Below are 17,327 nucleotides of genomic sequence, written 5' to 3' on the forward strand. Positions count from 1 at the left end.
AATAAAAGAAATTATTCAGATAGCGAAGGGAGACGAAAATTTAATAGTCATGGGTGACTGGAATTTGGTAGTAGGAAAAGGGAGAGAAGGAAACATAGTAGGTGAATATGGATTGGCAGTGAGAAATGAAAGAGGAAGCCACCTGGTAGAATTTTGCACAGAGCACAACTTAATCATAGCTAACACTTGGTTCAAGAATCATAAAAGAAGGTTGTATACATGGAAGAAGCCTGGAGATATTGACAGATTTCAGATAGATTGTATAATTGTAAGACAGAGATTTAGGAATCAGGTTTTAAATTGTAAGACATTTCCATGGGCAGATGTGGACTCTGACCACAATCTATTGGTTATGAACTGTAGATTAAAACTGAAGAAACTGCAAAAAGGTGGGAATTTAAGGAGATGGGATCTGGATAAACAGACTAAACCAGAGGTTGTATAGAGTTTCAGGGAGAGTGTAAGGGAACAAATGGCACGAATGGGGGAAAGAAATACAGTAGAAGAAGAATGGGTAGCTTTGAGGGATGAAGTAGTGAAGGCAGCAGAGAATCAAGTAGGTAAAAAGACGAGGGCTAGTAGAAATCCTTGGGTAACAGAAGAAATATTGAATTTAATTGATGAAAGGAGAAAATATAAAAATGCAGTAAATGAAGCAGGCAAAAAGGAATACAAACATCTCAAAAATGAGATCGACAGGAAGTGCAAAATGGCTAAGCAGGGATGGCTAGAGGATAAATGTGAGGATGTAGAGGCTTATCTCACTAGGGGTAAGACCAAGCGAGGTGGCGCAGTGGTCAGCACACTGGACTTGCATTTGGGAGGACGACGGTTCAATCCCGTCTCCAGCCATCCTGATTTAGGTTTTCCGTGATTTCCCTAAATCGTTTCAGGCAAATTCCGGGATGGTTCCTTTGAAAGGGCACGGCCGATTTCGTTCCCAATCCTTCCCTAACCCGAGCTTGCACTCCGTCTCGAATGACCTCGTTGTCGACGGGACGTTAAACACTAACCACCACCACCACCACCACCACCACTAGGGGTAAGATAGATACTGCCTGCAGGAAAATTAGAGAGACGTTTGGAGAAAAGAGAACCACTTGTATGAAAATTAAGAGCTCAGATGGAAACCCAGTTCTAAGCAAAGAAGGGAAAGTAGAAAGGGGGAAGGAGTATAAAGAGGGTCTATACAAGGGCGATGTACTTGAGGGCAATATTTTGGAAATTGAAGAGGATGTAGATGAAGATGAAATGGGAGATGTGATACTGCGTGAAGAGTTTGACAGAGCACTGAAAGACCTGAGTTGAAACAAGGCCCCGGGACTAGACAACATTCCATTAGAACTACTGACGGCCTTGGGAGAACCAATCCTGACAAAACTCTACCATCTGGTGAGCAAGATGTATGAGACAGGCGAAATGCCCTCAGACTTCAAGAAGAATATAATAATTCCAATCCCAAAGAAAATAGGTGTTGACAGATGTGAAAATTACCGAACTATCAGTTTAATAAGTCACGGCTGCAAAATACTAACGTGAATTCTTTACAGACGAATGAAAAAACTAGTAGAAGCCGACCTAGGGGAAGATCAGTTTGGATTCCGTAGAAATATTGGAACACGTGAGACAATACTGACCCTACGACTTATCTTAGAAGCTAGATTAAGGAAAGGCAAACCTATGTTCCTAGCATTTGTAGACTTAGAGAAAGCTTTGACAATGTTGACTGGAATACTCTCTTTCAAATTCTGAAGGTGGCAGGGGTAAAATATAGGGAGTGAAAGGCTATTTACAATATGTACAGAAACCAAATGGCAGTTATAAGAGTCGAGGGACATGAAAGGGAAGCAGTGGTTGCGAAGGGAGTGAGACAGGGTTGTAGCCTCTTCCCGATGTTATTCAATCTGTATATTGAGCAAGTGAAGGAAACAAAAGAAAAATTCGGAGTAGGTATTAAAATCCATGGAGAAGAAATAAAAACTTTGAGGTTCGCCGATGACATTGTAAGTCTGTCGGAGACAGCAAAGGACTTGGAAGAGCAGTTGAATGGAATGGATAGTGTCTTGAAAGGAGGATATAAGATGAACATCAACAAAAGCAAAACGAGGATAATGGAATGTAGTCGAATTAAGTCGGGTGATGCTGAGGGTATTAGATTAGGAAATGAGGCACTTAAAGTAGTAAAGGAGTTTTGCAACTGCTGATGGTTGAAGTAGAGAGGATATAAAATGTAGACTGGCAATGGGAAGGAAAGCTTTTCTGAAGAAGAGAAATTTGTTAACATCGAGTATAGATTTAAGTGTCAGGAAGTCGTTTCTGAAAGTATTAGTATGGAGTGTAGCCATGTATGGAAGTGAAACATGGACGATAAATAGTTTGGACAAGAAGAGAATAGAAGCTTTCGAAATGTGGTGCTACAGAAGAATGCTGAAGATTAGATGGATAGATCACATAACTAATGAGGTGGTGTTGAAGAGGATTGGGGAGAAGAGAAGTTTGTGGCACAACTTGACTAGGAGAAGGGATCGGTTGGTAGGACATGTTCTGAGGCATCAAGGGATCACCAATTTAGTATTGGAGGGCAGCGTGGAGGGTAAAAATCGTAGAGGGAGACCAAGAGATGAATACACCAAGCAGATTCAGAAGGATGTAGGTTGCAGTAGGTACTGGGAGATGATGAAGCTTGCACAGGATAGAGTAGCATGGAGAGCTGCATCAAACCAGTCTCAGGACTGAAGACCACAACAACAACATACACACATTGGCAGAAGCATGCCATCTTGAGCTTTTCAGATGAACCTAATTGAAGTAACTAAAGGTGAATGTCAATGGACCCATGTACCATTATGACACACATGCTAACAGTAGTCAAGAGATAAGCTTTTCTAAATGAGTCCTGACTGCAAGCATCCATCTTTCAGTCCTGGTGTGTCTCAACATTGCTTTTATTCACTCTTTATGAGGGCGAAAGAATCCATCAATGAGCATCATTTTCAGTCTACAGGTGGCTGGGCCTGCTTCTGGAGCATTCCTGAACACTCTTGTCCAGGAAGCATGCTATACCAAGTTGTTTGGTAGAATGGGCTTAAATTTTGTCCAGTGCTCACAATCCTCCTCTGTCTGAAATTAGAACACTCAGTATTTGTTATTAGAGTATACATGACAACATCTGAAACAGAGTGCTATTTCTGTGTTCTGTGAAGTACTGGTAGTAGGGAATGACTAATAGCATTAGAAGTCATTCCATTAGGAGAGAGACTTAGTAAACAGAATTGTAAGTTCAATAAATGCATCACTGTTACACTCTTTATTCTAAAGAGGAGAAGGATGGATTCCTCGTACAAACAGTAGGCATAAGATAAGTGAGCTTCTGTGTATCATTTACTAGTGTATTCATTTTTAGACATTGGACATTATGTGAAAATTGGTAGTCCACCTTGCAGTAAACCCAAAAGAAAAAACACCATGAACTACAACTGGGCTCACTACATCTACACACTGCAAACATAAAATTTGCAAGTATCTGCCGAAGTGGGAGAGGAAATGTACCTTACAACTCTTGGGAGACACACCTGGTATATCATAAACTAACTTACTTTAAGCTGTACTTCTGTGATGTGGATATGGCTAAATGTATTGTGGTATGGACAGTAATGATGGATAGCTTGGTGTTTCTTTAGAAACTGTTATTTCTTGATCTTAGTGTCAAAGGATTGGCTGCTGAATCAGTTCTCAGAGAATTGCTTTCTAAGATTTTCTTTACACCTGTTACTGAGATAGTGTTTTCACTGTCACTACTTAGTTGTGTGCAATATAGTATTATGTCAGAAATCCAGGTTTGCAGGGTACATCTACTATAGTTCAACTAAACATTTTTCACTGCAAAATTGATAATTAAATTTGAAAATCTGCAGAATTTAAAATTCCATGTAGATGATTCCATAACTGTTTTAAGAATGATATTAACTTGGCTTATTTCTTGCACTTTTGTATGTTGATGTCTGAACTCATTATTTTAGGTATGTAAGTGCTTATATTTTTGTGCTAGTTGTTTGTAATGGCACTATTGTGCATTGCAAAGAGCTGCCGTCATCCTATAGTTTGTATTGAAATGATTCTTGAATTATCTCACAAAAATAAAAATATGCTCTTCATGTACATGTTTGCACAAAGCATAGTCTTCCTTAAAGTGACTTTCTTTAATATTCAGTTGCAGAGACTGAATAACACTATGCCTACAACACTTAAAAGGAAACCCGAAGGATCAACCAGGCATTCAAATGGTGACAGTACCTCCCTTAGAGAGGTTTTTACGAGTAAAGAAGAGGAAGTACTAGATAGAAAAAAATTAGTACTTTGGCGGCAGCCTTTTAGGACATCAAAGTATTTTCTTCAGGAATTGATAGTTGATCTCCAGTATTACGGTTCAAAGTAAGTAAAACATTTTATCTGTGATTTCCAATATTTATTTAAATTATAAACAAATAGACCTAATATTGACTTTCATTTCAAAAATTGAAACATTGTATTCTGTAAATTTTAATTTTCTTAATGTGTGCATAGTACTTGTTTGTTCCTATTCTTCAACACAACTTCAGTAGCTGACAAACAAACATACAGATATTTTCTAGGATTAATAGTACTGATCAAAAATGATTTTTTTACAAATAATATGAACAGATTTTGAATAAATGAGAAATCTACTTACTAAGTGGCAGCAGGAGAACACAAATACAAAAAAGATTTTTCTTATGGAAGCTGTCAGAGCCAATGGCTCCTCCTCTTAGCAGAAGGGTTGATGGTGAAGGAAGAAAGGTGAAGGGAAAGGAACTAGAGAGGCTTAGGACAAGGGGTAAGAGTTTCATCAAGTCATCCAGAATCCCGGGTCGGGGGAGACTTACCGGATAGGATGAGAAGGAAAGACTGACTGTTGGGAACTGCACCAGACCAGATTTGAAAACTGGAAATCTTAAAGGCGGGAGGCAGGGTAATATGCAAGAAAGATATTACTGCCAAAACACCGTGCACAACTTAATAAGAGTGAAAAGCAAAGTGCATTGTATGTTACAGAGGTGGAAGGAGGACTGAAAAATCGACATGCCAGAAAATGAAAGATTCAGAAGACTAAAACAGAATAAAAAATGGAGTAGATGATACTGGTACACCAGTTGCTTGTGAAGTATTCTCCATGCTGACCTTGGAGATGTACTGCATGCCATCTCCATTTGTGTTGCACTGATATCTGGTTCTTCTTTGACAGCACCTAGTGTGTACTTCACCTGGTCAGGCATTTGAGCAGCCGCGGCTCATGAGTATACAGTCTGGGTGTTCATAAATGTTTAGATTCAGATAAATATGAGTGTGTGAAATTAATAGCATCTTCTGTATAGCAGTTACGCTTATGAAGATATTTATACAACTACAACCACCATCAACAATAATAAGATCAGTAGTAGTAGTAATAGTATTTATTATTACATAATATTATTATTATTATTATTATTATTATTATTATTATTATTATATAACTTGTCTGAAAAAAGAAAGAATTGTTTTTGTTGAATTTTAATGTTTTGTGCAAAATTAAATGCAGTTTAGGGCAAGAACGAAATAATGTTAAAGCTTTTGCTCCTCTCTGCTTCACATTTTGTGTTAGTGGGAGTTTGTGTGCATTTTTATTTTATTTTTTTGGATAATTGTTTAAGATCTCTAACACGTGTACTTGTTAACAAAGTAACTTCCCGCCTGAAAATTCTTATGTTGCATCCAAACAACAACTTACACTTATTACACACTTATATGTTAAATTTTTGCTTGTAGGCACACTTATTTAATTTCATCCCTTTCTCAGTCAACAGATGTGGTATGAGAGTCCTTAGTTCCTTTGTGGCTAACTTTTACAGGTAATTTTGTTTTCTGTTAACACTTGAAACAGATTCAACAGAGTTCATGTTGGCACTGCATATGAAAGCCAGTCCCTGCACAGTAAACAACAAAGTCCAAACACAAACTGCCATTTGGGGAAATGATTAAATTCAGGTTATACCATCTACTAATATGGTAATTTGGCTAGAACACAAATGAGGCACTGAGAACCATAAAGGCCAAAAGCACACCGTCATCTATCACACATTTAAGTGAATATTAGAGAAACCAGTCAAACAGCTTTTTGTGAACATTCATATATGCAATGTGGACCTACAGCACAGATAAACCTGACTCGCCATAAGATCAACAGACGTCTGAAGCATGAGTAAATGCTACAGTCTCACAATCGATGATGATGTGCTTTATGGCTCTCAGCGCCTGAAACTAATTACTATATGACAAAAATCCAGAACTTAATAAACTACAGTATACTACATCTCATTTAGAATTCCAAAAAATTGATTTTTCTATCAGGATAACTAGAACATGTGCTGATGTCTGATCTAATTTTACTATATAGTGAGTGAATTGGCAAGTCTGCAAAGTGTGCTACCATCTAGAGGGATTTATGCCAAGCAAACTGGGATAAAAGTCTGCTACCGTTTGGTACCACTTGGTGGCACTGACATAAACTTGTAGTTGAGTGGTATGTGCTAGATGTGCACACTGAGAACCATCACATCGTTAATCAGATCTGTATGTTATTGGCCTGTAAGGCAATTGCGTGATGCCAGTTGCGCGTGCAAAAAAGCTCCTAAAAAGTGCGCAACTGAAGGTGTGCTTGCGACCCTGATGCCAAATTTCATGAAGTGTAGAGGATTAGCAATGTAGCGTAGTGCGGTAGATTTAAGTAGAGTCCATTCACTTCTGCAATGTGTTGTTGCAATTTCTTCAGATGGTGGTGTGATACTGCTTTCACTGACCATTTACAAAGTTCATCAATGAAACTGTCAAAGGCAACAGTTTTCTTAATTAGTTTATTTTCCTCCCGTGTCGCATATGTAATTTCTCCATAGTTATCTGCTATGACTTCCAGGCCAAGTGTCTGTAAAGACAGTCCTCCCTTTCCAGGGCAGTCACCACATACTTGAAACAAACAAGTCTCTCCCTTTATCGCTTCCTGAACATGGGGTCCCAGGTTCGATTCCCAGCGGGGTCAGGGATTTTCACCTGCCTCAAGACGACTGGGTGTTTGTGTTGTTCTCATCATTTCATCGTCATTCATGAAAGTGGCGAGATTGGACTGAGCAAAGTTTGGGAATTTGCACAGGCAATGATAACAGCACAGTTGAGTGTCCCACAAACCAAACATAATCCTTATCATCATCTCCCTTTATGTCACAGACTACTATTGACTTGACACGCCAACCATTGTGTCATATGTCACATGCTCCTGTAAGTTCTTCACAGTTACCACACAAAATTCGAAATACGCGCAGTACTGACATACAGACATCTCTAGGTGGGTATGAAACTACCCACTTAGGTCGTAGTGCATAAAATTTGGTCTTCCAATATGTGAAGTTGTATAGTAGCTCTTATAAATTGCAGAAAATTCTTTAATGCTGTGTCATGTAACTCTTCACTTTCACAAGTTTTTGACCTTCAACTGTTATAGTGTCCTTGCTGGCACTCAGGCGAGAACAATCCCATTTATCTTCCAGAAGAAATCTGCACTTTTTGAACTAGAGCTGCTTCTACAGGTTGACCATAATAGGGATCTGGTCTTCCAAAGACTCCTTTTACAGAGCTCACCTTTCCTGATTTGTCTACCATTTACTTTGATACTGATGGAATGTGGTTCAAAATTGCTTTCTTTGAAAATGTCTCTGGAATAATAATTAAAACTCGCACCTTTTCACTGTAGGATGCACAGTATTCAACAGCTGAATTGATATTTGTGAAAAATCCCTGGCAATTGGTGCAACAGTGCTTTGGTTCATTTTCTGCTGAATATGGAATTTCTACTTCGAAGAGTGTGGTCAGTTTTGCTGTAGTGTATTCATCCATAGCTTTAGTAATTTCTCTGTGCTTTCTTGATGCATAGTGCTTATGACTTAACTGACCACGGTTTCTGAACAGGACTAACACCTACCTCTGTAGTTGAATAATTCAAGGTATTTAATTCTTCCTCTATTGATGCAAAATCTGCATCATCTGCACAATGGGAGGCTTTACCTTGTTCAGGTACTATCATTGTTGTTATTCTGTCAAAACATTTAGAACACACAAAGTCGTCACTGGAAACATCTTCACTTTACAACAGAGTCTTCAAATGAAAACACTTATTCCCAACTTGAGCAAAGTCTGTTTTTGTTGTTTGTTTTATATATCACTCTTTTATGGATAAGCAAATAGTGAGCACACTTCACTCTCCTGTGGTCCCAGTCAGAAGACATTTCAAAAAGTCCTTTTCACAAAACTCACTGCAACTGTGTCAACTGGCAAATTCCTCACAAAAACACAGAACACACTGGATGGTCTCAAATTTCTTACAAGCCTCTTCAGTAAACAAATAAGCACTGAACAACTGCAATACAGAAACCTGCAATGAACAACCACAACAAAGTGAAAGAAATAACTGCAACAAAGACGATAGAAACAAAGAAATTATTAAGAAACAACTTCAGTGAAGACATACAATACCCTTAAAAGTTAATTTTTTTTTAAAATAAAACCTATCCAATTTAAAAGTATAAGCTCTCCTTTACAGACATGGTACTAATCAACAGAAAAATATCTAACTTTTCTGGATTAGCATTTTTGAAATAAAATCTGTAGATTATAAAAAAAATTTCAAAGCCAACAGTAAAAGAACTTTGACAGATATGTCCAAACGGAGGATACCATTGTAATCATAAAGCAATTATCTTTCAAATAAAACAAAACTGTAATCAATTATTTAGAACTGTTACAGAGATACAGCCTATTAAAAATTTTTCCAAAATTTGCATCTTCAAATTGGTGTTCACAGTGTCATCTTTGGGGGCCTGTATCTCGGGACAGGTGTTGTAAAAAAGGAAAAATGTTTTTAACGTTCAATGTAGTAATCCTTGGTATTTTCATGAAGTATGTTTTGTGTATATATGATCTTGAAGTTCGTTTTTCCCAGTTAAATGTATCCTAAAGAAATGTACCATTTTAAATGAAACCGTATTGTTCAGACTCAGTAATTTGCAACAGGTTATGGGCCCAGGCTACGTGAAACTGAACAAATACAGTTTTTTTCAAGTTTGATTCAATTCAGTGTGTGCTGGTAGAAACTATCTGTTGTTGAATCTAGCTGTATGGTAAGAATACGGCTGCAAACAGAGTCTATGAAGTGATTATCGATAAACTCGAAAGGCCTGAAAATTGAAATTGGGCAAAATGAAAATGGCGTATCTCTATGGTACTCCATTCATATGAACTGGAAGACATTATTATCGGTATGCGTGAACCCGCGGTGCTGCCTCGGGAACCAAAAAGTGAACAGAAGGCAGCGTATGCAGAATGGCAAAAGAATGACGTGAAAGCGGCAAGTTTGATAGCAAGTGCGCTAAGCAAAGCAGTAGCTGAACTTGTATTGACATGCAGAAACCCGAAAGAAATATGGAACAAACTGCATGTGAGATTTGAATGTAGTAGCATGCAACGCTTGAACGTGTTAATTGAAACATTCTTCCGTTTCAAATGTGACTAAGCAGAAGATATTAGCTCACATGTTGCTAAGTTACAAAAGCTATTTGTAAATTTAAATGATGAATTAATGAAACATGAAGAGAATACGTTGTCTGAAAGAATATTAAATGGTCGAATTTTATCTACTCTGGGAAAGGAATATGATAATTTTAAAGATCTCTGGGACATAATACCGGCTGAAAACCAGAATTTGACCTTCCTTATTGAAAAACTTTGTGCTATTGAACTGCGTGAACAAAGTACAATGGATGTAACTGCATTGGTTGCGTATAACTCACGAAAAAGGAAGATGTCAATGGACCAATGAGTACAGTGTCGTTTGGAGGTGCTCGATATTATGTATGTTTTATAGATGATTTCAGTAAATTTCGTCGAATTTTCTTTCTTAAGCACAAACGTGAAGTGTACGATATGCTTAAGCAGTTTTTAAATGAAGCACAAACCAGACGACATGTTGTTAAACAATTTCGATGTGATGGAGGCAAGGAATTTAACAACTACTTCATTAAGAAATTACTCATGGATAAAGGATTAGAATTACTGACTTCTCCACCGTATACTCCTGAACAAAGCTGTGTGGCCGAACGTGAAAACAGAACAATTGTTGAAGCCGCATGTTCGATGCTAAACACAAGTAAGCTACCAAGAGGACTGTGGACAGAAGCAGGCAATACAGCCATCTCTATTTTAAATCGTACTGGAAGGTCTTCAGTTCCAGACAAATTTCCATATGAGTTCTGGTACAAACCATCAATGTGAAAACTTGATCATCTCAGAATTTTTGGCACAGGTTGCTATGTTCATATAAGCAAACAATTCCGTTCAAAATTTGATGACAAAGCTGTTTTTGGACAACTCGTTTGGTATGTCAATGACAAATATGGATTTTGGGTCTGGGTTCCTTCCAAAAGGAAAGTTGTCTTGAGTCATGATACAAAATTTAAACCAGAGATAGTGTGTAGCTCCTACAGTGATCACATTACCTTAGACATTCCTCGTCAGTCTGCTCTGGAGGAAGCCAAAGTGAAGAAAACCTTAACGGTCTTGAACCTGGAGGAAGTTAGGATCAGATGGCAATAACAAAAATCAGCAGAATTCCGGAAAGCCAAAGCATCAGAATCTTCTAACGTAGATGAACTGGAGAACAGAAGAAATGAAGAAAACCAGCCTGGATAGAAAATGGTGAGTTCTTGGCGTTTTCAAAACTTACTGCTGGCGAACAAAAAGATCTAAACTATTTTTCTGATGTATTACAGTCGAATAAGAAAGCAAATTGGATGCAAGCTATCAATGAAGAACTAGAATCACTAAAGAGAAACAATACTTGGGTGTTAGTTGAACATCCTATAAATGCCAAAGTATTACAAAATCGTTGGGTTCTACGTCGAAAAGTTTCAGCTGATCGAAACACTCGCTTCAAAGCCCGATTAGTTGCTAAAGGATATATTCAACAAGCAGGAATAGATTATGAAGATACATTTAGCCCTGTTGCACGTTATGACACCATTAGAGTTTTGCTAGCGGTAGCTGCTTTAAAAAAAACTGGTGTTGAAACAGTTTTATGTGAAGACGGCATTTTTAAACGGAATACTTAAAGATGAAGTATACATGGAATGACCAGAAGGCTTTGAAGATAGTTCGCATCGAGTGTGTCTCCTGAAACGGAGTCTCTATGGACTAAAACAAGCACCACGCTGCTGGAACAAACGGTTTATGGGTGTTATGGAGAAAGCAGGTTTTTGGAACAGTGCTGCAGATCCTTGTTTGTTTTATGGCAAATGCAATGAAAAAAGACTTTATGTAGCTATTTACGTTGATGACGGCTTAATTGTTGGCAGTGACGAAGAAGAAATAACAGCATTTCTGAACACTTTACAATGTGAATTTGATATAACATTAGGGACTCTTGACAGTTTTCTTGGCATAAAAATAAAACAGAATTAAAATGGAGCAATTATGATAAGTCTAGAAAAGTACACGAAAGAAATACTGGAAAGATTTCGAATGGCAGAATGTAACATGAATTCAACTCCCATTGGATATGAAGAAAATGATCAGAATGAAACAGAAGCAATTTCGTCCTCCATTCCCTATAGCGAGGCAACTGGATGTCTTATGTATCTCTCAATAGCAACTTGTCCAGACATAAGTTTTGCTGTCAATAAAGGTGCTTGAGCTATGAGAAAACTAACTGCTTCAGACTGGAGCCGAGTTAAACGCATATTTCGGTATCTGCATGGTACATTAAATTATGGCATTATCTATGATAGAGAAGAAAATCTGAGAATTTACAGTGATGCTGATTTTGCTGGAGACAAGCAGACAAGACGTTCAACAACTGGTATTGTGGCAAAGTACCACAGAGGGGCAATATCATGGACAAGTTAGTTGCAGAAGGTAGTGGCTACATCTACAACTGAAGCAGAAATCATTTCAGCAAGTGAAGGAGCCAAAGAAGTAATTTGGTTACGTCGTTTACTAAATGACTTAGTTGAAATGCCGGAACAACCTCCAACACTTTATATTGACAATGCCAGTGCATTAAAATTGGGAAAAAACCCTGAATATCATCATCTGTCAAAACACACAGAGGTCCGACACTTCTATATTCGTGAAAGATTTCTGAATGGTGAAATTTTGGTAGAACATATAAATGGACAAAGCCACTTGAGCGAGTTTGATTTAACTTGCTGCATGCAGAAATTGGTGTGAAGGAAGTCAAACAGTAACTCTTTGTTTTCATATGACTGTTTTATTTATCCTTTTGGAGGAAGTGTTGTAAAAAAGGAAAAATGTTTTTATCGTTCAATGTAGTATTCCTTGGTATTTTCATGAAGTATGTTTTGTGTATATAGAATCTCCTCGAAGTTCATTTTTTCCAGTTAAGTGCCAAATCTGTATCCTAAGAAATAGACCATTTTAAATGAAATTGTATTGTTCAGACTTAATAATTTGCAACAACAGGATTTTTTTTTTTTTTGGGACAAACAAAAAAATGCATGTTTTTTACTTACTCCTGAATTTTAACATATGCTAAATTCAATAGCATCAGAGACTATAAAGGTAACCCACCTGCCTGAAGTGATATGGATTATGCCTCTATTGTCTCCAACCTGTACAAGGAAAAATGGTCATCATAATAAAAATAAGAGAAATCAGACAACATACAGAAAGATAAGTGTTTATTTCTCTCGCACACAGTTGGTTTGGAATGATAAACGGTCTGAAGATGCTTTGAAGGACCCTCTGCCATGCACTTATGTGTGAATAGCAGATTTCTTATGTAGATGTAATGTGTTAGTGAGGAAAGTAATCGGGGCATACAGTGAAGAAAGGAGATGGTGTGGGTTGCACTTGAAGCCTGATGTTGGCAAGAGAAAGCAAAATGTGGTGCAAGCATAGTTCAGAAAGTTTGAATTATTTCTGTTGTTTATATTCATCTGTTCAGGCTATTAGTTATAGGGAGCTCCAACGTTAGGCGGGTTATGGAGCCCCTCAGGAAAATAGCGGGTAGGTCGGGGAAGAACGCCAGTGTGCACTCGGTGTGCTTGCCGGGGGGTCTCGTCCGTAATGTGGAGGAGGCCCTTCCGGCAGCTATTGAACGCACTGGGTGTGACCGGCTGCAGATAGTAGCACATGTCGGAACGAATGACGCCTGCCGCTTGGGTTCTGAGGCCATCCTTGGTTCCTTCCGGCGGCTGGCTGATTTGGTGAAGACAACCAGCATCGCACGCGGAGTGCAAGCTGAGCTTAATATCTGCAGCATAGTGCCCAGAGTCGATCGCGGTCCTCTGGTTTGGAGCCGTGTGGAGGGTCTAAACCAGAGGCTCAGACGACTCTGCGACTATAATGGTTGCAAATTCATCGACCTCCGTTATTGGGTGGAGAACTGTAGGGCCCCCCTAGACAGGTCAGGCGTGCACTACACACCGGAAGCAGCTACTAGGGTAGCAGAGTACGTGTGGCGTGCACACGGGGGTTTTTTAGGTTAGAGGGACCCCCCCCTTGGGCGAAACGATAAAATACCTGACGGCTTACCAGAGAGAACATCATCATCGTTGATAAAGAACGTCTGTCCTCAGAGACCAAAAACAGGAAAAGTTAACGTAATATTGGTAAACTGCAGGAGTATCCAGGGCAAGGTTCCTGAATTAGTATCGCTTATTGAAGGAAATAGTGCGCATATAGTATTAGGAACGGAAAGTTGGTTAAAACCGGAAGTGAACAGTAACGAAATCCTAGACACAGAATGGAATATATACCGCAAGGATAGGATAAACGCCAATGGTGGAGGAGTATTTATAGCAGTAAAGAATTCAGTAATATCCAGTGAAGTTATTAGCGAATGCGAATGTGAAATAATCTGGGTTAAGTATCAAAGGTGGGTCAGACATGATAGTCGGATGCTTCTATAGACCACCTGCATCAGCAACCGTAGTAGTTGAGCGCCTCAGAGAGAACCTGCAGAACGTCGTGAAGAAGTTTCGTGATCATACTATTGTAATAGGGGGAGACTTCAATCTACCAGGTATAGAATGGGATAGTCACACAATCAGAACTGGAGCCAGGGACAGAGACTCTTGTGACATTATCCTGACTGCCTTGTCCGAGAATTACTTCGAGCAGATAGTTAGAGAACCAACTCGTGAAGCTAACGTTTTAGACCTCATAGCAACAAATAGACCGGAACTTTTCGACTCCGTGAATGTAGAAGAGGGTATCAGTGATCATAAGTCAGTGGTTGCAACAATGACTACAAGTGTAATAAGAAATGCCAAGAAAGGAAGGAAAATATATTTGCTTAACAAGAGTGATAGGGCACAAATCGCAGAATATCTGAGTGACCACCATCAAACGTTCATTTCTGAGGAAGAGGATGTGGAACAAAAATGGAAAAAATTCAGAAACATCGTCCAGTACGCCTTAGATAAGTTCGTACCGACTAAGGTCCAAAGCGAGGGGAAAGATCCACCGTGGTATAACAATCATGTACGAAAGGTACTACGGAAACAAAGAAAGCTTCATCATAGGTTTAAGAGTAGTCGAATCATAGCTGATAAGGAAAAGCTGAACGAAGCGAAAAAGAGCGTAAAGAGAGCAATGAGAGAAGCATTCAACGAATTCGAACATAAAACATTGGCAAACAATCTAAACAAGAACCCTAAAAAGTTTTGGTCATATGTAAAATCGGTAAGCGGATCTAAATCCCCTATTCAGTCACTCGTTGACCACGATGGCACCGAAACAGAGGACGACCGAAGAAAGGCAGAAATACTGAATTCAGTGTTCCGAAACTGTTTCACTGCGGAAAATCGTAACACGGTCCCTGACTTCAGCCGTCGCACGGACGCCAAAATGGAAAATATTGAAATAAACGATATCGGAATTGAAAAACAACTGCTATCACTTAGTAGCGGAAAAGCATCCGGACCAGACGAGATACCCGTAAGATTCTACAGTGATTATGCTAAAGAACTTGCCCCCTTTCTATCAGCAATTTATCGTAGATCTCTGGAAGAACGTAAAGTACCTAGCGACTGGAAGAAAGCGGAGGTCGTTCCCATTTTCAAGAAGGGTCATAAATCAGATGCGAATAATTATAGGCCTATTTCGCTTACGTCAATCTGTTTTAGAATAATGGAACATGTTTTATGTTCTCGTATTATGACGTTCTTAGATAATACAAATCTCCTTCATCATAACCAACATGGATTCCGCAAACAGAGATCATGTGAAACTCAGCTCGCCCTATTTGTCCAAGAAATTCACAGTGCCGTAGACACAGGCGAGCAGATTGATGCCGTATTCCTGGACTTCAGGAAGGCATTTGATACGGTTCCGCACTTACGTTTAGTGAAAAAAATACGAGCTTACGGAATATCGGACCAGGTTTGTGATTGGATTCAGGATTTCCTAGAAGAAAGAACACAACATGTCATTCTTAACGGTTCAAAATCTGCAGATGTAGAGGTAATTTCGGGAGTACCGCAAGGAAGCGTGATAGGACCTTTATTGTTTACAATATACATAAATGACTTAGTTGACAACATCGGTAGCTCCGTGAGGCTATTTGCAGATGACACGGTTGTCTACAAGAAAATAGCAACATCAGAAGACTCGTACGTACTCCAGGAAGACCTGCAGAGGATTAATGAATGGTGCGACAGCTGGCAGCTTTCCCTAAACGTAGATAAATGTAATATAATGCGCATACATAGGGGCAGAAATCCATTCCAGTACGATTATGCCATAGGTGGTAAATCATTGGAAGCGGTAACGACCGTAAAATACTTAGGAGTTACTATCCGGAGCGATCTGAAGTGGAATGATCACATAAAACAAATAGTGGGAAAAGCAGGCGCCAGGTTGAGATTCATAGGAAGAATTCTAAGAAAATGTGACTCATCGACGAAAGAAGTAGCTTACAAAACGCTTGTTCGTCCGATTCTTGAGTATTGCTCATCAGTATGGGACCCTTACCAGGTTGGATTAATAGAAGAGATAGACATGATCCAGCGAAAAGCAGCGCGATTCGTCATGGGGACATTTAGTCAGCGCGAGAGCGTTACGGAGATGCTGAACAAGCTCCAGTGGCGGACACTTCAAGAAAGGCGTTACGCAATACGGAGAGGTTTATTATCGAAATTACGAGAGAGCACATTCCGGGAAGAGATGGGCAACATATTACTACCGCCCACATATATCTCGCGTAATGATCACAACGAAAAGATCCGAGCAATTCGTGTATGGAACAGGGAAGGGGGGATCAGATAGTGGTACAATAAGTACCCTCCGCCACACACCGTAAGGTGGCTCGCGGAGTATAGATGTAGATGTAGATGTACCAGGGTGTATACGACCCGGGACAACCGGGAAATCTGGGAATTTTTTCATCCGGGAGAAAACCGGGAAAAACCCGGGAATTTTTCATTGTTTTAGCTTTCAGTTAAAATTTTGTAATTTTGACTGTAGAATTGATTCTCTAGCAAAGAATGTTATTGTATCCTGCTACTCGAGAACGATACTGCAGCAATAAAATATAAACGAGAGGGAAAAAAATAAAACTTTAGTGGCAAAGGAAATGTGCAATTTACAACAACAAAACACCGTGCACGCACAAACGCCTGCAAATAGCAAAAATATGTCAAAGGCCGTAGGGCGCAGACTGTAATTCTTCGTAACAATAAACTGCTTGCTATGAGTATGACGTCACAACTGTTCACCTTAGGTTCGGTTGACCAGTTGCCAGCGGTCTGTTGCGCATGCGCATTTGACCAGCGTATAAGCAGTACCTTCTACCGCTTCTTGAAGTTTGGCTGTTAGCTGTATCGGTAGTTGCAGCAAGCAGCCAGATGCAAACGAGAAAAATTTTTCTCCCGCGCCCTGCCTGCCAGATTCACGCTTGCACAGAGTTGTCTGAGTTCTAGTGGGGAGGAGGCTAACCTCCACGTGACCCGTGTTTACGTTAAGTGATTTCACTGCTTCTCTTCGTGTACAGCTCCCACGTCAAATGAAAACAAAACGGATTTCTGTGTCCGGGAGCTATCAAGCGAATTAAAATACGTTCACATAATTACGGAGGGCAAAAATATATTATTAATTTCAGTTTTCTGATTTTACTTTATTTCCAAGTTAGTAGCAGTCAAGCATTAATCGCCTTGCAGAACAGTGAAGTTTGCTAAAGAAATTTGGCTTTATTAATCTTTCCGCTGAGGCAA

At 39.2% G+C, this 17,327-nt stretch overlaps 1 protein-coding gene across 3 annotated transcripts in view; it reads left to right on the forward strand.

Moving 5' to 3' along the window:
• The window catches only part of LOC126203182 (vacuole membrane protein 1), a 95,055-nt gene that overhangs the window by 32,691 nt on the left and 45,037 nt on the right, over positions 1-17,327 (forward strand). For all 3 annotated transcript variants that reach the window (XM_049937424.1, XM_049937422.1, XM_049937423.1), the window contains one exon: positions 4,211-4,431. In XM_049937424.1, coding sequence (XP_049793381.1) covers positions 4,232-4,431 — 200 coding nt within the window. In that variant the 5' untranslated portion in view covers positions 4,211-4,231. The remainder of the gene's footprint in view (positions 1-4,210; positions 4,432-17,327) is intronic.

Source organism: Schistocerca nitens, chromosome 9 (genome assembly GCF_023898315.1).
Source record: "Schistocerca nitens isolate TAMUIC-IGC-003100 chromosome 9, iqSchNite1.1, whole genome shotgun sequence".
In the NCBI taxonomy this organism is placed as follows: Eukaryota; Metazoa; Arthropoda; class Insecta; order Orthoptera; family Acrididae; genus Schistocerca; species Schistocerca nitens.